This window comes from Metopolophium dirhodum, chromosome 3 (genome assembly GCF_019925205.1).
Source record: "Metopolophium dirhodum isolate CAU chromosome 3, ASM1992520v1, whole genome shotgun sequence".
Classification (NCBI taxonomy): Eukaryota; Metazoa; Arthropoda; class Insecta; order Hemiptera; family Aphididae; genus Metopolophium; species Metopolophium dirhodum.
In genome coordinates, this window is record NC_083562.1 from 4,696,864 (window position 1) to 4,723,129 (window position 26,266).

At 29.2% G+C, this 26,266-nt stretch overlaps 2 protein-coding genes across 4 annotated transcripts in view; both read left to right on the forward strand.

The window, feature by feature from the left end:
- LOC132940431 (muscarinic acetylcholine receptor DM1) overlaps positions 1-6,862 on the forward strand; it is a 35,781-nt gene extending 28,919 nt beyond the window's left edge. For both annotated transcript variants that reach the window (XM_061008040.1, XM_061008041.1), the window contains exon 6: positions 1,824-6,862. In XM_061008040.1, the coding sequence (XP_060864023.1) occupies positions 1,824-2,399 (576 nt within the window). In that variant the 3' untranslated portion in view covers positions 2,400-6,862. The remainder of the gene's footprint in view (positions 1-1,823) is intronic.
- Positions 6,863-12,871: 6,009 nt separating this feature from the next.
- LOC132941101 (uncharacterized) lies at positions 12,872-23,423 on the forward strand. 2 transcript variants are annotated; one of them, XM_061008983.1, is made up of 9 exons: positions 12,872-13,316; positions 14,128-14,253; positions 14,691-14,814; positions 15,637-15,794; positions 16,130-16,269; positions 17,144-17,446; positions 17,990-20,455; positions 22,522-22,560; positions 22,631-23,423. In XM_061008983.1, exons 1-9 carry the CDS (start codon positions 13,150-13,152, stop codon positions 22,720-22,722), a joined length of 3,615 nt encoding a protein of 1,204 aa, XP_060864966.1. In that variant the 5' UTR covers positions 12,872-13,149; the 3' UTR covers positions 22,723-23,423. The 2 variants fall into 2 exon arrangements, with proteins under 2 accessions (XP_060864966.1, XP_060864965.1); XM_061008982.1 differs by having other exon boundaries at positions 12,873-13,316; positions 14,691-14,826.
- The last annotated feature ends 2,843 nt before the right edge of the window (positions 23,424-26,266 follow it).

The window sequence follows — 26,266 nt, forward strand, 5'->3', positions numbered from 1 at the left end:
CGTTACAATGACGAATATTGACGTTTAAAATGTTCAATAAAAATAAAAATAATAAGAATGCTCGGCCGCTCGGGTGTAGATAACATAATATATTTTGTAATTTATTATGTGTTGATATTGTTTTAACCATTAGTATTAATTCAAAGATGATACAATAGTATGAAAAGCCAGTTTCAATTTCACGTTGAATAATAAAATCTATAATAACCTATCCACCTACGTAAAGTAATGTCACCCGGCACCCGATGTCTTTTTAAGTTTAGGAAAAATGTATGTTCTAAAATATTTGCATTGCGTTTACGTTGATATTGCGCGTAATTTATGGAAGGTCATATTATATAACATAACGTCATTAGTTTTCCTATTAGATTATTCAATTATTATTTATTTCGTAATACTTTATAGTACCCGTATTCGCAATTCATAATTTAATCTGAGAATAAAATGTATAAACAAACATGGCCAATTAAGGTGTAGGGTATACCAAATACCTAATATTTTTAGACATGAAGTAATTGCACTACAAGGCATTTTCGAGTAGGACGAACGTCGAACAACAATACATCTATAGAAATGTTTTCCTCCTTTTAAAATTATTTTTGTTATCGTAGGTATATACGTAATAAGTTACATAATATAATAAATGGAGTATCATTTTTTTCTGTTACACTCGATCTCTTCGATATCAATACTATTCAATTGTCCATGTACAATATCTATTTTTTGAGCTTAAGCCCCGGCAACTATGGCCATTAGCTGTTTTTTGTTTGTAGGTTGTTTGTTGGGGGAGGAAACGGTTGGTTGGCCATTTGTATGTGTGGCAAGGATTTGTTTGCTAAAAAATCCCAAGTGGTCACCCATCCGAGAGCTAGCAACATCGGCCGGTACGTACACTCAAAACGTTTCTGCAGTTGAGTGTACAGACCGCGCCACACCGCGCCACATGCCCACATATTATTATATATACAAGGTGTAACAGAAAGACTCGACGAAAAAAAAAATGATGCTACTTAAACGTATGACAAAAATTGTTAGTAAATTATATGATTAGTAAATAATTTAAGAAATATACTCATGTGAGCAAATTCCCAAAAAAAATATTTTGAAAAAAGTTATTACGTTCAAAATTTATTTAATCAAAAAAATATTGATATTTTAAGAAATTCTAAAAAATAAACTACTTGACTTAGATAAATGTTTTTACTATCAAAATTGTTCTTATAATCAGATTCACAAATTGGCTATTTTGAATAAAGGTATCCAAAAAAATCTAAATCAAATTTAAAATTTAAAATTTTCGGTTCTAAAAAATAAAAATAATTTTTTTGTATAATATATGTGTAGCTCAAGTGACTATAAATTATATATATAAAAAAAAATTTTAATTATTGATTAGAACAAAAGTTTTTCCAAAAGTTCTATCTGTTACACCCTGTATATACATGTATCGTTGTAGGTACAATATTATATGTAAATCTCATTAAAAACGCCGAAACACTTATTATATAATATTATATGAGAAAGGTTCGTATAACGCTTTAATTGGAGAATACTAAAAAACAACAATAATGATATATTATTTCCAGTACTTTTTTTATTCAAATTTATTCCAAAGTCGTCTTCTCCCCCCCCCCCCCCTCAAAACTATGTTATTATAACGTTTTTTTTTTTTTGTAGAAAAATCATAGTTTTAATAATGTCAGTGGACGCATCGGCACTTTAATAACAACTACCTACTACTAAAATAGCAACAAAAATAATAATAATATTAATAATATGATCGCGTGGTTTTTTCGTGCCACGTTCGATAATAATATGTGCAGGTGTACACGATCGTGATAAAGTTGCCGGGCGACACCGACCTCCAAGACGCGCCGACGGTGAGGCAGTATCACGGGTGTTACGAGGAGTCGCGGCGGCACGGTGCGGGCGGCCCAATGTCGCGCCGGCCGTCGTCGCAGGACATGCGGCTGCCGCTGAGCGCGGCGAAGATCGTGCAACCCAAGCAGCTGACCCGGGCGCAGGGGGCCGCGTTCCAGGCCAAGGAGAAGAAGAAGAAGAAGTTCCAGGAGAAGAAGAGCGAACGGAAGGCGGCCAAAACGCTGTCGGCCATACTGCTGACGTTCATCATCACGTGGACGCCGTACAACATACTAGTGCTGCTGAAACCGTTCACGGCGGCCACTGGGGGCGACGACGGCGGCGGAAACGAGGCCGACAGCAACAAGGAGTGGGTGACGCAGGGCATGTGGGACTTTTTCTATTACCTGTGCTACATCAACAGCACCATCAACCCGGTGTGCTACGCCCTGTGCAACGCCACTTTCCGCATGACCTACGTGCGGATACTCAAGTGCAAGTGGAACACCCGCAGGCAGCCACCGCACTTCCGCGCGTGATGATGACCGCCGCCATGACCGGTCGGCGGCCGTATATACATATAGCACCGCGGTCACCGCATATTATGTTTATATATAATATTATATAACTTTTATATACTATTATATTATACACTTTCGTTTTCGGGTTTTTTTTCTCGCCACGCGGCCCCCCCTCGACACACCGCCGCCAAACGTGTTAGGGCCTATCGTATACGATTGAGCACGCGTTGATTGCGTCACTAATAATATTGTGTGTATCATTGACTATTGATAATTGAGCACAGCGCGGACTGAGCATAATATGAGTACATCAACGGAATATATAGCTGCCGATATTGGGAGAACAAAACATAAAAATTGAGTACGATTTCGTGATTTAACGCCGTTGCCATATTAACATTTTTTAAAAAATGACCTATGCACAACTTAATAAAATATCGAACCATAATAATATAATATGCTGCGAGATACAATAGTTCTAAATTATTATTTCTGAATTTTCGAGCAAATTTTCAGCAAAATGAAATACAATATTTTAAAAGTCCGACAATGATATTGACGAATGGCAAAGGAAATAACGATTGTTCGCTCATTTCCAAAGTTCACCGGAGGAGTTGGCCGCGGTGTTAAAACGCGTCAATATTGCCATAAATCAAAGAATTTAAAGATTTAACGAATATCTGCACGATTTTCGTTTCAATAATTTTGGCAACGTGTTTAATATATAGGTAGATAAAAAATCATGCGTGTTCAATTGTACACATATAACACTTAAAAAGTATAGCTTGAAAATAAAAGCGTGCTTAATCGTATTTTGCCATATTGTTATAGGTTACGTTACGGGTTACCTTACGCGTATACTATAGTTATACTTATCCGCGTTATTATGACGGGGTAGCCTCGAACTATACGTCGTGTGTTGAAAAACTGTCGGCGGAGGACGTGTCACCACTAAAGTGTATTCCACGGTGGCTGTGGGGTGTGCAGCAGAGAGAGGTGCGCGGGAGCAAGTGCGCAGGGCTGCGAGATAAAAAATAGGTACGAAAACTTATAGTAAAAAAAAAAAAACTAAAAAAAAAATAATAATAATATAATGATTTTAAGACTGTTCGCGGGATCCACATGGTTATCCCGGCACAAGTGTGTTATTTTATAAAATATTTAATTTATACCTACGTAGGCACACGTGCGTATAACATTTAACGTTTATATATTATTATATAATGTTCATAGGTGAAAATATTATGTACCTATACGACGTGAAAATCAGTGGCGTAAGGCGTGCGGAGGCGCATACATATTATTATAATACGAAGTTGACGAATTTGTCTCCGTGACTATTTTTAATAATTCTCTTTTTATTTTCTCGGTATTTGCCGCGGTGTGAGGAACAATCATCTTTATAAATACCTACCATATTCCATAATATTAAAACGATTGAAAAAATAAAATAAAATTGTATCATCTAAAATATCGTTGCAATGCGCAATAATATTATCATCATCAGAAGTGCTAATACCAAAAGTGTGTCAACTCCTAAATACGCCACTGACTATTATAATATAAACGCGTGCGACCTATTTGTTTGTATCGCTTTTCGTCGGCCCATATCCATATTATAATAATGATAGTAATAGTAATAATATTATAAATTAACATATAGTAATAAAGATAATAAAAATAATAATAATAATAATATATATACGAACAATAACCATCGAGTGGGGCATAGAGGTCAATGCAGGAAGACGATTCAAAAAGCTCGTCTTCAAAGAGTCGTGGCGCGATTTTAGCTAAAACATACTTTGAGAACGTGTTCGATATCATCATTATCATTATACATAAAGGCCAAAAATTATAATATAATACCAATTAATATAATATTATACTAGGTGTATGTTCAAGTACTAATAATTTAATGTAATTTATTACCAATGTACGGTCAGACAATGGAAAAGATTTAGGTTTTTTTTTTGGTTTTATTTTTTTTAAACAGTAACATGGAATCTTGACTAAAAAATTTAATTTTTTAATTTTATGCTGAAAATACATTCACTTCAATATTAATTTACATTCAGACACGATAAACGTGATTTACCAATGTTAACATTATCATACATATTATAATACAGAATTTAGTGTCATGTAAATTTAACGTAGCGGAAATTTGTTATTAAATTATCAAATAAATAATAACCATTATATAGTATTATTTTATAGTGGCATCGCTGACAGCAGGGAAAAAATAATAGTATTACAATTAAATATTTGTTTTTATTTCATAAGTAATTGGTTATAACTTATGTTTCTAACGCCAATGTAAGTAACGAAATGACAAATAGCCAAACGGCATAAGTATATTGTATATGATATTAGTTTATAAGTATATTACCTATTAAACGGGATGAAGGAAGTAAAACATGTTTCTTTCAAAAACCACGTCTATTGATTATAAATTTAAATTTAAAAATATATCTGATATTTTGATTTTGACAAAATTGCAAAATGTTCAGTAGTTTTCGGGAAAAATGTACAGGGAGATAATAACAATCGGTATAGGTTAACACGGCCTTAATATTTTCAATGCTGCATTTTATAAGAACATTTTACCTGTAAAAAAACGAATAATGTTTGCAAACAAAACCATTTGATGATTATTTTGTGTATATTTTTGTGAAGCTTATAATTTTCTATTCATTGTACTGAACTCTACCTAATGAAAAGTCCTAAATATTTCTGGTTTTTAATGAACGATTTAAAAGATTTTGGAAATAAATGTAACACCTTACAAACATTTATAGGTACTCATATTCATAATATGTAAGATGATTCGCCAAGCATGCTCACCCCTTATGTTTTTTCTTTAATAAAGAATTATACTTAATTATACTATAAGGACCAAAATATTTTCAAACACTTAGATTTTTTTCGTAGGTACCATTTAACGAATATCCGCCGTGGGAAAACAACTTATTTATTTCAAATGAAGATTTGAAAATTACTATTTTTTCTATACATTTTTAAGCAGATAACTTTTTGAAATTGTTGATGTATCCAAATCGAAATTTTAATGTATAGTTTTTGAGTTATTTAACTTTGTGTACTTATTAACTACTATAGCTAGTTACTATAGATACCTACTGTAGATCCATACAATAATGGGTTAGGTCTGCAATGACGATTTGAAAATTTTAGGTACGTAGCAGGGCACTCCTGAATAATACTTATAACAAATCTAAATAGTCTAAAATATTGTCCTTAAATATAGGTACTTAAAAACACAAAATCGGAATATTTTGATTAATTCATTGTTAAGAAAAAATAGGAATAAGCGTGTCTGGCGGATCATCCTGTATATTGTATATATAATATATAAATATAAAGATCGACAAAAGTCAATTTTTACGATCAAGTTTTCAGATTTTTAATGAAACATATTTTTTAGTGTAGGTAATAGGTACCTATGCATAATATAAAATACCATCTGTAAATAAACGTATAATAAGATATTCGGGTTGAAGTTTTCCATGGTAGTGTTTTCTATTATTGGTTGCCGTCTAACCTCGTTACCGATGAATTTTTTAGTAGGAATAACATAAACACACTTGAAGGAATGATCTCATGTATAAAAAGTGACAGCTTTGGGGGTAAAACCAATATGGGGTAATTTCTTTATGTTTTAGGCCTGTACATAAATATGTTCCTAAAAGCAGGGACCAAAAAATGGGTCGACAAGCTCTTATTATATTAGCTACAAGGGATTGTCAAAGATGACAAAGAAACTTTTTTTTTATAATTTAACTCTTGTACAAAGCAGCTTTAATAAGAGAAGGGCAATGTGTACCAAGGTTATTTTAAATAATGGAATATAAATTTAAAAAAACGTTTATCATTATCTTAGATGCCCTTATAACTCCTAACAACTGCCGTGAACAATTTTTACGATTTGAAATTTTTACATTTTCAAATTCAGTCGAAATGTAATATATTAATGTAACTGCCCAGTATTTAATAAAATATTACATTATTACATTACATACAATTAAAAACAGAAATTTTATCGAATTTTTCTTTTTATATTTTACCATATAACTTTACCATAATATATAACTTAAATGACCAGATTGAATACCTATTTGCCTACATAGAAGTGATTTAGTACCTACCTATCTATATATGTCTGACACGTGAAGTTGTGATTAATTGTTACGTATATAAAATATGATTTACAATTTATATTTATTATATAAACTGAATGTGAATTTAATGAAATCTAATCAACGATATTAAAATATATTATAACTTAAAAACTATATTATATTTCAAAGTACTTATACTGTTATAAATCATAAACAAATTGTACTTTTAAATAAAATGATTTTTTTTTATTAGTTTGATATTCTTAAGAATCGTGGTGTATAAATTATATTATTATCAAAATTTGTACTATTGTCAAAAAAATAAAATGAAAACAAAACAAATATATTATTTTTTTTTTTATTAGATATTATTATCAGATTAATTATACGTTTTCATGTGAATTATTTATCGAATAGTCAATTGGTATGTTAATGGCAAAACAAACCAAATTGCTGCTTTTCTGGTGTGATACAGGAACTGATAGAAACACTGAAAGGTACTTAACGTTTGACACATAGTTTTACTTACCTACTTCGAAATATTAAATAAGCCATTGTGCATTTCAATTTTAATTTTAGGAACAATAAAAATCATAAAGTTTAGAACATGATTCAAAACGAAACTCATAGTTTCTTATATAAAGCAATATTGTTGATTTAATGTTTATAAAATAATATGAATTGCACTTAAGTGCACATACTAACGAAGTTATAATGTGTATAGATTTAAAATGTGATAAACTACTTATATAGTTATATGTATTATGTACATTGTATAATATTATAAGTACATTTTGTATGAAAATTGATGGTCTTAAGATAAGGTCAGAGCACTATTATTGGATTTTATTTTTTTTCTGACCTACCGGCAGCTTTACGTAAGTTATGACTTACGAAGTTATCAAAACCTATGTAAAATATTATAATTTTAAAATCCGCATATAAACCGGAGAAAAATTGAAACATTGTAAAAAAAATCCAACATATAACATTATAAACATATGTATAGATACCTACTGTTCTTAACTTTTATAGTTTGGTACTTTAGTGTGTCAAATACTCAAATTAATATTTAATATTATAATATGTCAATGCACTCCAATATTAATGCTAACAGGACTGCAGGTTCTGATAAAAGCAAAATTGCAGCTATGTTGCGCTCAGATCTGAGAGAGAGAGAGAGAACAAATAGTGCACACTGCTGACAACTTCCTAATAGTATGCCTATACCTAGTTAAATAGTTATTAGTAATTAGATATCAAAGGGATTCGATACCGTGATTTTCTGTTTTTGTCTAACACACGCGTGACATAGCATTTTAGACGTGTTTTTTTACCAAACATTCCAATATTGATCAATTGAAGCAATAAGAATTCTAAAAACAGATTTGAATTCGTCGTCAAGTCTACTTGAAATCAACTTTCCCACATTTTTGATATTATCCCCCAAATTTCAGAAAACGTCATATTAAAAAAAGGTGGATAAGTAGATGTCGCTCTGCTGTACAGTAGGTTACAAGTGGGTCACTGTAATGGATGGTGTTAAATTTGAATTCAATGATATAATATCATTGTATAAGAAAAACGATTCTGAGCGAAAACGGTCAGTCAGCCTATGATATTACCAAGTATATTTGATGATATTATTGTGAATAAAGTAATTTATAAATAACCTATTTACGTGGAGCCTTGTTTTCAATTTTCAATCCTTAGCTATAAAAGTTGAACATTTTATAAATTTTTAACTACAAAATAATTATTAAATTATAAATTTGATAAATTCTGTCCAAATTTGATCTTTAAATGCTTATAAAAAAAAACTGTGCCTATGTATTTTCAATATTTTTCAACTGCTATTGTAAAAATATATCAGGAGTCTTGTATTAAATTTTTACACTTTTTGGCCCAACAGATAAAACTTTATTGATATTTATAGAAAAAAAAACTAAAAAAATTGAAAACTGAAAATGCCCGTAAACAGCTCAAAAAGTGTCAAAATATTTTCAAAATTGTATGGTGTATAGGAAATGCTAATATAAACATTCAGTGAAATTTTCATGTATCTACAGTTATTCGTTTTTGAATTACAAGAAAATAAGGAAATCGGTACATGAGAAATCGAGTGAATATCTAATGTTGTAAAAATATGAATTTAAAACGCTCATAAAAATTTAATTTGACTTTCTTGTAGAAATTTTTTTTTTGATAAAGTTAGACAAACTTATGAGGAATCATGTATTAGATTTTAAAATCTTAGATTTAAAAAAAAAATTTTTTATGAATTTCTAACTCAAAATAATTTGCAAATTTTCGTGATTTTTCCGTATTTTTTCAAGATTTGAACTTTAAACGTGTATAAAAAAAAACTGTGACTAAGGATTTTTAATTTTTTTCATCTGCCTTTGAAACAATAACCTAGGAGCCTTCTATTAAATTTTCAAGCTTTTTTACCCAACAAATAAAATTTTATTGATATTTATAGAAAAAAAATTTAAAAAAACTGAAAACTGACAATGTCCGTAAACAGTTCAAAAAAAGTCAAATTATTTTCAAAATTGTATTGTGTATAGAAAATGCAAATATAAACAACCAGTGAAAATTTCATGCATCTACGGTCATTTGTTTTAGAGTTACACCAATAACCAAAATCGATTTTGTTAAAAATCGATTTTGCGTAAAAATTCCCGTTTTTTCCTTAATTTTTCTTTTGTTTTTCACATCGCTTTTGAAAACTACTGGGAAATTAAAATTTTGACCTCCCCAATGCACCAACGATATTCACTTTCCCATCGAACAAGATACTGAAGTCGAAAATCGAAGCATTATTTCGACTACTTATCGTGTACACAGACACAAAAATAAAAAAAAAAATAAAAAAAAAAATAAAAAAAAAAACACACATCATTGTAAAATCAATACATTCATCGTTTCACTCAGAATCTAAAAGAGTATTTAAACATTTTTGTATTTCAATTTTTGGAGAAGCTAAAATCAAAAAATCAAAATTGTGGGGAAGTCGGTTGCAAGTAGACTTGACGACGAATTCAAATCTGTTTCAGAATTCTTATCACTTCATTAGATCAATTGATATGTTTGGCAAAGAATCCGTCTAAAACCCTATGTCGCGCGTGTGTTAGACAAAAACAGAAAATCACGGTATGGAATCCCCTTAACTACTCAAAACAACAATTTGGTATTTTTAAAAATGTTTTAAATAAGAACAATAAATTAGGAGGTATACCTACCTATTTAGTATTTGTGAATGTAATATTGTAATAGTGCACCTAGTACGTTCTCCCTTAATTAAAATTAAAAGTCTCTACGATAGCTAAACGCAGTTTGTAGTCATGGAAAAAGTCTTTCTCGAACTCTACGATTGTCGATTGTTCGCCGCGTAAGCGATGAGTTTGTTGGTTTTATCGTATTTTTCAGAAAAAATTCTGTATAGTATTTCAAAAAACTCACTTTGTTCGGCAGAATCTTAAAAATAGTAGGTACCTATATTACATTATAAAAGTATTGCAGTCAATGGTTTTTTTTAAACTGCCACTCGTATCAAGGATTTGAGCTGTGGCATCATTCGAACAAAGAAAAAGTTTTTTTTTATTGAATAGGTACTCAGTACGACCCTCAGTTATTCTGATGATCAGCCTTGTGTGTGAACAACAGATTCTATATTTTTTTATAATTTAACGTTTTTTTAATAGTAATAAGTGTTTATTTTTAAATAAAAAATGGCTGGTGCTTCTAAGAATTAAGATGGTTGTAAATTATAACGCAGCATTGGTTGTAACTTCAAACAGACAATAGTTTAAATAGTGTGTGGATACACATTTTCTACATAAATTAATCTTATATAAAAACTAAATTTTATAATAATCTTATAATTTATAGATAGGTACCTACGTATATGGGTATTGTAGTTATGGGCGAATCGATACATTAGGGCCGACTATTCACGGGATGTGAAAATAAATGAAACAATATACGTATAAGCACCCCGCGTAATTTGGAAAACCCAGTGCTCACGGGCGTATAAAATATTATATTATAATATACTTAATTATGTTTTCGTTTTTATATATACAGGGTGATTTTTAAGCATTCTCGCCTAATTTTTATGCATAAATTAAGTATATATTAAAATTCTGGTTCTCGGAATTTTTAAATAGCCTATATTTTCGAATTCCTGAGATTTATTGAACCTCTTAAGGATGATCCTGTGACAAAACAATCTTCTGTTTTTCAAATACGAACCCCCTATTTCAATTTTACGAAATTATTATAATTATGATTTGGATGCGCGAGTGCCGAGCCAGTCGCGTTCTCTCGTTGGACAGGGTATAGTCACAAGGCCTGAGGGGCTGCCGGCTGGACGAGTTCACTGCTCATGACGAAATAATTTTGATTATTAATTATTTTATTATTCGCACTACTCGTCTGTTCTTAACAGTTTATTACAGAGTAGACAACCGTGGGCAAAACCAACATAAACTAGACTCGTTGGATCGCTGTGTCGAAATCATCCAAGAACAGTTTCGTCCGTGTCATTATTGCATGGCCAGCTGGCTACTGCTGCCTACTATTTTACGCCAATAATTTTGGAACGGAGGTAGAAACAAAATATTCGTTGGAACAAAATATGGTTTGTTAGAAAATTGTATTTTTTTTAAGCCCATTCCAATGAATTTTTTTGACGAACTATTCTTGTTCCGTTATACTTTGTTAAAATCCATTGAACATTAATATTGTGCTAATAAAATATATTTGTTCTAAAAATTATGTGGTACCTACACATTTTTATTGGGACTAATGTATATCGGAAGTTGGAACCACGATGCCAATACTCAATATGTCATTGGTAATAATATAAAAGATTACCTATCTATCTTCTCTACATCGTGATTGAAAATTTGAATGAAGAATATTATTAATTATTGTGGAATATAAAATTTAACCACGATGGCATTATTTATTTATGTATATTATTTATTGTTTCTATTTTGTATGACGGATATTATTAACTGATAATAATAATATACCTAGACAGGTACAGCTCCAGCATCAGTTGACAAGGAACGTGTTAAATCTGTAAGTATTCTTCTATAAAATATATTATATGATACGACCTTTTGATTCAAATGGTTATCTGTTGTATTAAAACTATGCACTGTGTCTGGTGCAACATTTATTTATGTGTGATGGTCATCCATTTAAACAATGTGTAGGTAATGTACTAATGTGTATACAGCTGTGTACTTTCTATATTCTACTAAAAACACTATATAATATTATAATGATGGAGATAATGGGATTAATAAGGGATTAAACTAATATAACTATTAGATTTTATTTTATTGACGCCAAATGGCAGTTTATAAAATATATGTGAAAGTATATAAATTAAGGTGGACGATAACAGTACAATATTGAATTTAACAATTTTAACAGTTGTAAAGGATGATTGTGAGTTGTGAGCATATGAGTTGACGTGAGTAGGGATACGAAAGGGTGTATGATGTGATGAGGGATAGATTGGAACACAGAAATTAATAAGAATAGGAAAGTAGATCATCTGGGCATAAAAAAATCAAAACGGTTATAACATGATTTTTATGAAATTTAAATAATAACAAAAAATTTGTACCACTTCTTGATATTGTACATATGATTTAAATTTGACCTAACGCAATATATATATATAGCTACGGAGTCTTTTTTAAAATAGAAAGGTATAACATCAGAGTTTATAGAAACTTAGTAAGATTTATTTTGAAATTAATTTATAGAACATTTAATAATTACACAATGCACACTGCACTGTGCATGCACCATGAACTATTTTTCTGTAAATAGTAATTCTTTTTGTTATTGTTGTAGGAAAAAAGTATTTATAATAATCAGTTTTAAGTACATGCTGATAGCAACTAGCGGGTTCGTTTGTATATGTTGACTTCATAGAGTAATATTACTCTATGGTTGACTTAAGGTGACACTCACCTATGCTAAGATAGTAAGATAATATTATTAAATACTTATTAATATCATATTATAGTATATAGGTTTATTATATCTATTATTATTCTATGTACTACAAATGTATAATAATATTATCTAAGATTAAAGATATAATTTGAATATTTTATCGCGCCAAATGTTGAACCAATGAAAATACCATTACTCGCATGGGTTTTATTTCATTCGCAGTGCTGTGCGTCCCGGACGTTTGTTTTCACCATGAACCGCGGTATAATAATATGATATATCAGATTGCTTTTTCAACGGTTTTTCATTAAACTGATAACGGTACAATAATTGAATTATATTTTTTATCATCGTACAAAACGACTAACCGTGTCAGTGTACACACACACTCTCGCGTCTCACACATTCATACAGTATAGTACAACTACAGTTACACACTGTTACACGTTTCGGTGTTTACTGTCAAAACCACTTAAGACTCGTTATTGTTATTATATTAACACGTTTTTTTCAGTGTTCTGTCTACTTAAACGTTATAATTCTCAATTGAATTCACCTTTTGGCTTTTAATTTTGTTAATTTCGTTGGTTTACCTAGTTAATTTTTAGATTTTATTGCGTGGTTTAACATTACTGTTACTTATTATGTTCTCGTTTTTGAAGTTTTTAAATTCTAAACCGGATGCTGATAAGAATAAGGGGCCCAACAGCTTAAATGGAAAAACATTAAACCTAAACAGCCCACATGCCAGGGCTCTTAATGTTTTTAATAACAAGTCACCCAAATCAAACGGAAGTAGAACTTCATTAAGGTATGTTATCAAAAAAAAAAAGTTAATTTTCTGAATCAACCTATGAGTAGGTTATGTAGATTTTGGAGAAACACAGTAAAAAATATATTATTAATACTAAATTTGTACGTTACTTATTGTTAATCATTTAAAATGTTCTGTTCTATAATAATAACACACTAGGTAGATCCTTGAAGGTCACACATTTTGTTTGTTTTAATGATAGGTTTTTGTTGTAAACGTTTGAAAATGACTCGTTAAAATTAATTTTTAACAATATTTTAAAATAAGTAGGTTACCTAGGTATGTTATGTTTGTAAGATTGGCATGCATTTGAAATTACACATCGGTACAATATAACGACAAGCCGACCAACAAACTAACTTGATTGTAATATTATAAAATTAAATTCCAATCATTATAAGAGGTATTTACCCATTTACCATGTATAGATTACATTAATTAGACTTACACATAAGACATTGAGATACAGAGAAATACGGGGAGAAATGTCTATCATGAATTTCGACATTTTTAGATTAAAAATACTACTGACATAATGTTGCCTGGTATCAGGGTGATAAATTTTATAAGGCTCCGTGGGGCAATAACAAGCAAATAGGTACCAAACAATATTACCTTTTTGGGATCAATTTAGTTTATTTATCATGTGTTAATTTAGTATACTTGTCTATGTGTTCTCCTATATGTATAAATACAATTTGTAAATGTAGGTAGTAACAAAGATGATATTTTTTATTTTGCTTTTGTGCTTTATACATTTTTTGTAAACAATTATTTTTAATAATAATCAACATTAATTTACTTTTAGACCCAATTGTAAAGAAACAGTAACTAGTCCGGGATTTAGTTTTCGTATAGCTCAAAAAGCTCGGGAAATGAGATCAACCACTCCAAACACGGATGTATCAAATTTATCAACATCCTATACTTTAGAGTAAGTAATGAAAACTACCTAACATAATACATTTCAATATGAGAAGAACGATAATTTTGGTACACTATAAACTGTAAAGCCATATTTTTATTATTATAATTTGTTTTTTATGATACTTAGTACTTACTTACTTATTGGTGATTTTAATCCATTCTATAGAATATTTTGTATCAGGTAATCATTAAAAATAATTATGAATAATGTCATCCTATAAATATCAGCGTGCACCAAAATAACATAACCTAATATAAAAAAAACCTTAATTTATAATTTTATTTTGTATTATCCATATATAATTAAAATTAGTACCTAGGTTAATTTCATTACTTTTATTATCTCATTAATAAGTATTTATACTTACTATTTTTTTTTTTTTATGGAAGTACCTAATTCCTATTATTATTTTTATAAATGTTAAGTTTATTTTATTTTTCTAGAAATAGTTTGAATGGTAGCAATACGATGAATGGCAATAATACATCAAGAGACGTATATGATAAGAAGCGGAAATTGATGGAAACGTTAGATAATTTTGGAGTAAGAAAAAGAACTCGGCAAGAGGTAATATATAAGGTAATATTAATAAAATTAGTACACACTACTTAATATGAACCAAATCATTATTCAGATTAAGAATGCCCACTTTCGCATATGTATACTGATCTACCTTAACGATCGGCAGTGTTGGGTAAATTACTTTTGAAAAGTAATAAAATAACGTTATATATTTTTATTTAAATTACATTCGCGTTACCCGACATTATTTTTATCACGTTACGTTACTTTTGGTTACTTTTTAAAAAAATAATTACAAAATCTGTCCATAATGACTAATGAGTATTAGGTATACTATTAGTTATTATATAAATTGTATGAGTATTAATTCCTGGGATCTTTAATAGGTAATATTGTTGATTATTATCTATAACTTTCAGAATCGTAAATATAGTTGTATTCATTTTTAATTTTTCTGGAATATCCTAGCCCCTAGTTGTTATACGCTCTATATTCATAACTTATTTTAATAACGTGGGAAATAACACGTATCTCTAGAAATTACTTTTTAAAAGTAATTTTGTTATAATTTCTTTAATTTAAATAAAATATAATGAAATTACTGAAAAAGTAATTTTGTTACAGTCATTTGTAATTTGCGTTACATTATTACCCTACCCCGACTGTGTTTAGTGATAGGTGCTTGAAATTTCAATTTTGGGACTTCACTTGTAAGGGGAAAATTAAAGTAACTTCTAAAATGATAACTTACATAAAAATTCATTTTTTTATCAAGATGTTTAAAAAAAAATTGATAATCGTGGGAGGGCAAGTAAAGTGCATTTTTGCAAATTGTTTTTAACAACTAAATATAATTCAATTTTAAAGAGCGGTGTTGATGCATTTGTTAATCGGCGTCGAAGAACCATAAGTGAATCTAGTGCTGGGCCTGACCGTGTAATAGTGATGAATGGACATAATCATAGATTCAATCAACCTACCCCAACAGTAACAAATTCTTCAAGTGTCAATGTAGAAAACAAAAAGTTAGTAATAGTCATTGATAATAATATGTTTAAAATAAGTAAAATTATAGTAAGTTGATGTCCAAAATAATTAAATTGTACACATAAGCATCATAAAATAAATATTACACCAGTCTTTGCACATATAGTTAAGTTGGTGAAATATTATGGATATTTAAAAAAAAAATGTATGGTTAATATTGTTTTCAATATTATTTAGTTATTCTATTTGTTAATATGTCAGTAATTGGTGTAATGTCTGTCTAGTGTAAATAAAATAGTAATAAAATAATTTTCTTATTCAACTATTATCATTACCTATATTTTTATGTCTAACTTGTTATTTGTTTTATTAGAACTAAACGACAAGGAGATTTTGGAATAAATATTTGTCATCCCCAGAAGAAACCCAGGACTCGGAATAATGAAATATTGAGCTCCTATAGTTCCAGCAAGTTCTTATTAACGCCTGGTCAAAAACGACCTTATCCATCTGGTAATTTTAATTATGTTAATTATTTCAAAATCATTATTATTATTATAATATATATAGTGAAACTATCATATAACAAACTTCCATTTTAAAAAAATTCTATTTAAAAGGACGCATGTGTTGTCACAAGTCTTACAAGTGCGTAACATAGTAAATTTTACACTCAGCAAAACACATGTAGCTCCGTTAATTTAAAAATTAGAGTGAATTGACCTCTTATAAAATCTAAAGGTAAGATTATTATCTAGGCAACCACATCACATGGGCTTTTTAGTATATTTTAATTTTAAAGCGAGCTATGAGTATTTTAAGATGTATAAAAAATTTAAAATGTTACGCACTTGTAAGACGGAGACAACACATGCGGGTATAACGTCCTCTTGACAAAATATTTTTGAGAACCAATTCAAATTAGACCCAAATTCTCTTTAACACACATTTTTTTTATGTTTAAAAATATTAACAATATATGCGTTTGTTTGTCAGTTTTATTTTAATAAAATAGTTTTATATTTTAATTTTTAATAGTGTTATGAGTATGGCTTGGATTTATAATATGTAAATCCATATTTTTACAGTGATAATATATTTAATTTTGGCAAGTGATAAATTTGTAAATTGTAATAAAATGAGCCATACTTGATACCAAATAATTTTACATATTTCTCAATAGTTCCATTTTTTCTTTAATCCATTAGCAAATCTATGTATCTATATTAAATAAATTGTAGATTTTTTAGCTTTTTATGATTTTCTACTGATCATACTGAGTGAACATAGTACTATATTTAGTTATTCATAAGAAATTCAGTTATGTATCTTAGTTTTAATTAAGCTTACCCACCTTTTATGTAATTAATATATAACTATGTAATAGATCACGAAGAAGAATCACCAGATCGTAAGCATTGTAAAAGCTGTACATGCTGTGGTTCTACTGTTTTACTTCATAATGATCGGAATAATTCCAATAAAAGTGACAAAACTACAGAAACTGACATGTCTGATGATCTAGTAACAGTTGCAGCAAGTCGCATATTTAACAGAAGTGGTAAAACCCAGGTTGTTAAGAAAGTATGTATGAAAACTATACTTGATGAAGTATTTGACGATGCAGATCCTATACCATATACAAGTATTGAAAAGCTTGAAGAAAAAAGGAAGAAAGTTCAGAAGAAAGGTAATATATTTTACTGTCAATACTCTATAATCTCAAGTCTGTCTAATCATAATTATGATTTTTAATAATTTTAAATCATATTTTAAAAACTATAAGTTTTATTATAATAAAATAAATATCCACTAATAATTTCAAGTCTAGGATTTTATATTTTTGAATTAAAATAAAACAATTATTAAAACATTTAAATGATAATCCAAATTCCAAGTCTTCACTTATGGTTAAATTGAATTCATTAGAATATATACTAAAAAAAATCTAAATAGGACCAATTTATTTCTAGTTTGTTCAGAATCTTAAATATTATAAACTTGATGTTAAAAGTTGCAATTTTTCTGATGCCTTATAATCAGATTAAGTACTTTATTATTAAAAAACTTTTTTTAATTTTCAAATTTCCTATATGTTTTTATTTTGTAAACTTTAGATACAATTTTTAAAATAACCTCTTATTTACTACAATACTTCTTGTAATTTGAAAGACTTAATAATTTAATAAAAAAAAACAGATAATACTAAATGCATTAATTTTTTTGTTCACAGTTATTTCGATTGAACAGCATAATATTGATAAGTCCAATGTGAAAAATGACAACCAGTCTGTTGATTCAGCTGCTTGTATTCCATCACCTATAATATCCACATTTAATGAAATACAACCAGCGGTTACTAATATATTGTCTAATGTATCAACTACTTCACCTAGTGCTACATTAAACACAACACCTTTAGTACAGTCAACAGTGCCACTATCATTTGGTCTTCAACCATCGGAAAGTACACCTAAAATAAGTGAAGGAAATAAAAATAATACTCCTTTACAATTTAATTTTGGTAGTCCAATAGCTGCTGCAGCAACATCTGTTGAGGAAAATCATAAAAAGACTAATGAAGTAGATGGGAAAGTAATTGTGGATCAAATATCAGAATCTACTAATAATACATTAGAAATTAAGACGCAAAACAATAATGTAAATAATCCTAATGAACAAAAAGAATTTCAGTCTTCAGAAAAAAATAAAAATATTAATGATACTTTTCAAATTGGAGGACAAAATAATTTTAATAATGATAAAGATAAACCTAAACCATCATTTCAGTTTACTGTTCCGGCATCTAAATCAATTGAATCTATTACAAATTCATCTACTGTTAGTGATTGTTCTAAAATAAATGATAGCAATTTGCATGTACAAATTGATACTGAAAAGTCAATAGATAATTCAAAGAAAGAACCAGAAAAATCATTAGTATTTGGAACTAAAATTGATAATTTTTCTAAACAAGTACAACCGTCATTTACTTTTGGAGCACCCAAAGCAGATGAAAAACAATCAACACCTGTAATGCAATTTGGAGCACCCAAAGTAGATGAAAAACAATCAACACCTGTAATGCAATTTGGAGTACTAAAATCTGATGAAAAACAATCAATACCTGTTATGCAATTTGGAGTGCCTAAAATTGATGATAAACAATCAACACCTGTAATGCAATTTGGAGTAAATAAATCTGACGAAAAACAGTCAACTCCTGTAATGCAATTCGGAGTGCCCAAAATTGATGATAAACAATCAACACCTGCAATGCAATTTGGTGCAACTAAAGTCAATGATATACAAACAACACCTGTAATGCAATTTGGAGTGACCAAAGTTAATGATAAACAATCAACACCTGTAATGCAATTTGGTGCAACGAAAACTGATGCTCTTGAATCAACTCCTAAAATGCCGTTTGAAGCAATAAAAGGGTCAGAAAATCCAACATCTACTCAATCATTATTTTCATTTGGTAATAATCAAAAATCTGTAGAAAATTCAAAACCAACAGATTCTGTGAAATTTCAATTTGGCCCTTTGAAGTGTGATAGTACACCTGTAACAGAATCTACAAATGCGGTTTTTGGGTCGAATTCACAAAATAAAAATCTTTTTAGTTTTGGTAAAACAGATAATATAACCTTGCCTACTGGTAATCCTCCTAAGTATGATGCTACCACCGAAAAATCAACACCTAAATTACAATTTGGTGGTTTGCCAACTCCGGTATTTGGAGCGTCTACAACAGATCAATCAAAGTCTCAATTTAATACTTCTGTCAGTCAATCGGCTATCAATCAGGGGCCAAAATTAGTTTTTGGTAGTCAAACAGCTGAAAACAAACCAACAGCTTCTGGTATGGTTTTTGCTAATAATACAACAAATCCCATGTTTCAATTTAACAATACAGGATCAAAACTTGGTGATAAACCTTCTGAGACGCCAAGTGGCTCATTTCCGTTCACTTCTAACAAAACTACATCAGCTTTTGGAGCCTCAGCTCCACAAGACTTTAGAGATAAACCAGCATTTCAGTTTAATACACAAAAAACAGAAGAACCAAAAACCCAGTTCTCAACTCCAAGTTTTGGAACTCAAAATACGAGTGCTCCCTTTAAATTTGGAGGGAACGATAAACCTACTTCTTTTGGAAATACTTTTCCTTCTTCTAACCAACCATTACAGTTTACAAATAGTACTGAAAAAACAGCAGAACCGTTCAAATTTGGAAGTTCAGTTCAAACGAGTAATGCATTTCAATTTAGCGCCAATAAGACTGATAATGGTCCAGTAAAATTTGGCCAAGCTACCAGCACATTTGCAACATCAGGATTTAGTGGTTTTGGCAATTCAGCACCTCAACAAACCACCACATTTGGTACTGTTCAACCACCGCAGCCATCTCCATTTGGCAACATAACTTCCCCTACTGCTGCACCTACATTTGGAAGTGTAGCATCACCTCCATCTAATACATTTGGAACAAATCAAAGTTTTCAGTTTGGTAGTACAACCAATGCCCCTACTAGTTCATCTACATTTGCCTTTGGCAGTAATTCACAACCTACTAAACCAGATGGGGCTTTTGGTTTTAATGCTGCTTCTACAACTGCTTCGCCATTCCAATTTGGCCATGGCTCAACACCATTGTCCACACCACAGTTTGGAGGAACACAACCAAATCAAGGTATTTAATATTTACTATTATTATATTAATATAGGTAATCCTTTATATTATTTTCACTGTTAAAATGTTTTTAATATATATATTTTATATATAATATACCTAACCTTACAGAGATGCCACCTTTCCGTATATAAAGGTAAAGTTACGAGCTACGCGTCCTCGTAAAATCGAGTAGGTACTTCACACGTATGTGACAAATAATAATATTCATAGTATATTTTCTTTTCTTTACATTTCTATGCCCAACTTTTCATCTCATAAAATTATAATTTTAATTTCTTCAGATCAGACCCCTGATTCCGAATGTGTTTTGTTACACACTTGACAAAAAAGAGTTGTATAATCAGTTAAAAACATTATATTTATTTTATTTAATGATAGTACCATACTACTGTACAATTACATTTTTTATTTACTTCATGGTGTTTTCGGCATTTTGAAAAATTAAACTTATGACAACAAGCAACTTAATAAAATCACAATCATACAATGACTGACACTGTTTATAATATTATTGTGTCTACAAAACAGGTGCCTATTATGTGAACATGAGGGTAAAATTAGTAATTTCAGACTGCTGTGCAAATAAAAGAATTAAAGGAAAAATAATATAATTTTGATATCAAGTTCATATTATATATTATATATTCTGTACATTTCATCACCTATCTAAGTTCTTCAGATCAGTATTGCGTCAATAATATTATATCAGTGGGGTTAATTTTGAAATCTGGACTGATTATGTACAGTTTAAATATTATAAAATCATTATAGGTAAAAATCCAAAAACAACAAAATAAATTAGTAGATTATACAATAATATATCATATGCTTTTAAAACATAGTGTGTGCTACAATATCGTGAAACCCAATATTTCACATTATCTTTATATTTTTTTATTTGAAGTCAGGTTTAGGTAGTTGGATCTACTGAACCGATTTTGAAAATTATTTTACCAATAGAAAGCCACATTATTTGTGAGTGTCATAGGCTAATTTAAAATGTGTAAATTAGTGGACCCGGGGAGGTGCTCAAAATGTGATTTTGAGATTTACGATGGAATTGTCTGTAAATGGTTGCTATTGGTTTTAATAATTATTATTATTAAAGCGATACGCCTATGTCCTGTAGGCGCAGTGGCACTTCTATGTACACTGTTTATTCTTATTTTCTCTGATTTGAGAAAGAAAACTTCCAAACAATATTCCTAGGAAAAAAAGGTCGCAACAATTTAGATAAGCAAAAATATGTCGTATTGGAGAATCTTCTTCTGAATATTCAAATCGTCTCGCAAGTCAGAGAGAGAGTACGCCTCACAATCGCGGACCAGAGAATCTAGCGCCAAACGTTTGCAGTGCCTTGCTGAAAATAGAGACAGACACTCGCGGGCACAGCTAAGAGAATGTAGCACCAAATGCTCGCAGCGGCATATGGCAAAGAGAGAAAGACAATAGTCGTTGTTAACAACTACGATGCGGCAATAGAATTTTAGCTCATAGAATTAGATCGGCATTCAGCACAAATTGATTATGCTCATTAGAACAGCTCCAAAATCAGAGCAATGAATAAGATTGGTTCAAAATGTTTTGCTAAAAAATGGACTGATGAAGCGAACGGTATGTGCTGCGCGCCTGGAAAAGTTATTCTTCCTAATATTGAATCAGAAGCAATAAAAAGCCTTTAGACAAATAATCACACATTATCTCCACATTTTTTGAATTACATATGTAGGTACAATAGCCTTTTTCAGATGACTGTCACAGGTAGAAGGACAAGTTTATCATCTCATAGGTAGTCTTCTACCTAATTTTTGAAGATAAATAAATAATAAATAATTAATAATAATAATAAAATCTAGCAATAGCAAAGAATTGCCGGGATAGCTAGTATATTATATATGTTTTAAAGATGTATTATTTAACTAATTAAATTTATTCTTAAATTTTTTTTTTAACACATTTTAGTAAGTTATTCTTATTTATTATTATTGAACCAAATTTTCCAACTGTACTCTTTGCTTTAATGTTGCATTATTTTAATATTTAAACTAATTTTATTCTTATAGGATCATTTGGTTTTGGATCACCTCCAATGACCGCAACTGGTATGTTTGTATGAACAGCTTTAAAAATTTAATACATTATTCAACTAATAGTCTTATTTTCTAATTAAAGTTATGCCGGGATCAAGTCAACCGTTATTCTCCATGGGAACAGCTCCTGCCGGTGAAAGACGTAAAGCTAAAGCAGTTCGAAGAAGGCAATAATTTAATAATTACAATTTCATTTTTTTGTTAAAATACTCTTAATTTATGGAGTTTCAATATTTTATCCTTACAAATACAAACACACTGGAGTAATAACTTATATACCTATTTGACTATTGCAATAAGTTTGATTTGTAAATGTAATTTATTTCTTGTTTTTACATTTAAAAAGTTTCATATTTCAATTATTATTTGTCAACAAAATATGTTGTTGCTTCTGTGGCTAATTTATTCTTCTGTGTCATTAATTTGTTTTGATTTTAAAATATATATTTTAATTTAATTTTAATATTTATTTGAGTTGTTTTCTATGGTTTACATTGACTTGATAATTTTATAAATATTGTACTTAGAGTAATGAAATATTTATTTTAAACAATATTGATATCACAGTATACAAATTGTACATTGTATGTAATAATGACAAATAATTTGAATTATTCAACTTTTCCAACTATATTAATTAAAACATTTTATACTTATTATTTTAAATAATCTGCTTGAACAGTTGTATAGATTGTATTTTTGTATGACATCAAACTAACAAAACAAATAATTGTATTATTATATTAACAGTTTTATCAAAAATATTTTCTAAATAAATTACTCATGTTTAGTATTTGTAGTAAAATATTTATGTAATATAATGTAAATTCTTAAAAAGTTATTGTTATTTCCTGCACATTTTTGTACCAATAAAGAATTAAAATTTTATAATTTTAATTTATTATAAATATATTTTCATCTATGTAATAATTGATTATCTATGATAATAATTGTAAGATTTAATTCTGTCAAATATATATTGTAAAATTTGTTACGTTTTTTAACCTACAATTGTTTTTATTTATTTATGTTTTAAACCGTGAACTTCACTGACTTAAATGTAATGGTAAAGATAAGCCTGTGATTTTACATTTTAATTTAATATTTTACTAATGTGTAATGAGTAATTAGTGAATGGTGACGGCAGAACTAACTTTCATTGGTGATCTAGGGCAATAATTTTTGGCACCCCTATTAAACATAAGTATTTAAACATTTGCCGCCCTTTAAAATGTTACAACTTTTGCCACCCCCTTGGCATAGCTCTGAGTGAAGGGCAAACCAACAGCTTTATTATATCTTAGCAGTATGCATAAATATTTTACTAAGTTACCTATCTACTTGTCCACTCTACGTCTAGAAATAAATGTATTGATTTTTAATTTTAAACTTTGTGTGTGTGTAAAATAAGTATTCGAAATAATGCTTCGATTTTCAACTTCAGTATCTTTTCTGATGGGAAAGTGAATCTATAGTTAGTGCATTTGGGGGGTTAAAATTTAAAATTCCCAGTTGTTTCTAAGGTTGTTATTTTTTGTAAGTAAAACTGCCAGTCTACAACAAATCTGAAATACTAATTTCATGTATTTTTTACCAATCATTATTTTACATTATTAACGAATTCTGTAATTTAGAATTTGAGCAGACTGATGAATGCATTGGTTTTACAATGATCTGTGTGTGTGTTTTTTTTTTGTGTCTGTGTATAGGTAAGTAGTCTAAATGAAGCTTCGATTTTCAGTAAAAGTTTTTAAAAAATTGATGTCAATTATTGTCTGTCACTAGTTGTCGTTGTCTTGTAAGATTGTCATTTAACAATCTGTTTCCCCCTAAACACATTTGACACGCGCTACTGGACATAATAATTGTGGCTGTTGAATTCTGATTTCACCTGACCGCTTTTTTGAAAGTTTAAGGCAACTGTCTGTATAGGTATATAAAAACATTGTTCGGAACGTTCACTAAAAAAATTAATTCGTTCACGTTCATATTCAGTGCTTAAAAAAGAAACTCTAACCTAACCTAACTCGTTCACGTTCAAATTCATATATTTTTCAATTGAACACGTTAACGTTCTTTGAAAATATGAATGCGCTAATTTCGTCGTTCATTTAATTTATTTTATTTTTATTTTTATGTATCGTTTAGGTTTAAATACGAATAAAAATTGTGGAAATCGTGGAAATCATATTATTATTGTTGTTTTATGTCCAGGCTGGCCCACTGGAATTTCGTGTATTTTATTTTTGTAATTCGTAATATATTATAATATTATTATCAATCAATATTTATTGAATAATAAATAACTTTGAACGTCTTAAAAATCGTTCAAATTCACTAAATATATAAACGTTGTTCACGTTCTAATTGAAAAAAATGAGTATCGTTCACTAAATATAAACGTGAACTATCGTTCATGAACGACGTTCTTTCCAACACTGTATAAAAACCAAGCATAGGTAGGTAGGTACAACAAGTTTACGTGCAACCGATTTTAATAAGTATAATTATGCTCAATGTACTTGATGTACTATATGCTTTTTGTGTCTGTCATCACCTTTTAGGATAGTAAAAGTGCTTGGATTTTCTTCAACAGTAACTTTTCTGATAGGAAAGTGAATCTAGTTGGTACTTTGGGGGGGGGTCAAAAGTAAAAATTTCCCAGTAGTTCTCACAAGCGACGTGAAAAACAAAAGAAAAATTAAGGAAAAACGGGAATTTTTACGCAAAATCTGTTTTCGAGAAAATCGATTTTGGTTTTTGGTGTAACTCTGAAACAAATTACCGTAGGGACATGCAATTTTGACTGAATGTTTAATTGCATTTCCTATACACCATAACATTTTCCAAATATTTGTCAAATTTTGAGCTGTTTACGGACATTGTCAATTTCCATTTTTTTTAGTTTTATTTTTTATAAATATCAATAAAATTTTATCTGTTGAGTAAAAAAGCTTGAAAATTTAATAGAAGGCTCCTAGGTTATTGTTTCAAAGGCAGATGAAAAAAGTTAAAAATCCTTAGTCACAGTTTTTATTTACAAGCATTTAAAGTTCAAATTTTGACAAAATACGGAAAAATCACAAAAATCAACAAATTATTTTGAGTTGAGAATTCATAAAAATTTTTCTTTTTAAATCTAAGATTTGAAAATGTAATATAAGATTACTCATAAGTTTTTTTACCTTTATCAAAATAAAAATGTCTACAAGAAACTTACATTAAATTTTTATGACCGTCTGAAATTTATATTTTTACAACATTTGGTATTCACTCGATATCTCATGTAACGATTTTCTTATTTTGTTGTAATTAAAAGACGAATGACTGTAGATACTTGAAAATTTCACTGAATGTTTATATTAGCATTTTCTATACACGATAAAATTTTGAAAATATTTTGACTCTTTGAGTTGTTTACGGACATTGTCAGTTTTCAATTTTTTTAGTTTTTTTTTCTATAAATATCAATAAAATTTTATTTGTTTGGTAAAAAAGCGTGAAAATTTAATATAAGGCTCCTGATATATCGTTCTAATAGCAGTTGAAAAATATTAAAAATACATATGCACAATTTTTTTTTATAAGCATTTAAAGTTCAAATTTTGACAACATTTATCTAATTTATAATTTATTAATTATTTTGTAGTTAAAAATGTATAAAATGTTTAACTTTTATGGCTAAGGATTGAAAATTTAAAACAAGGCTCCACGTAAA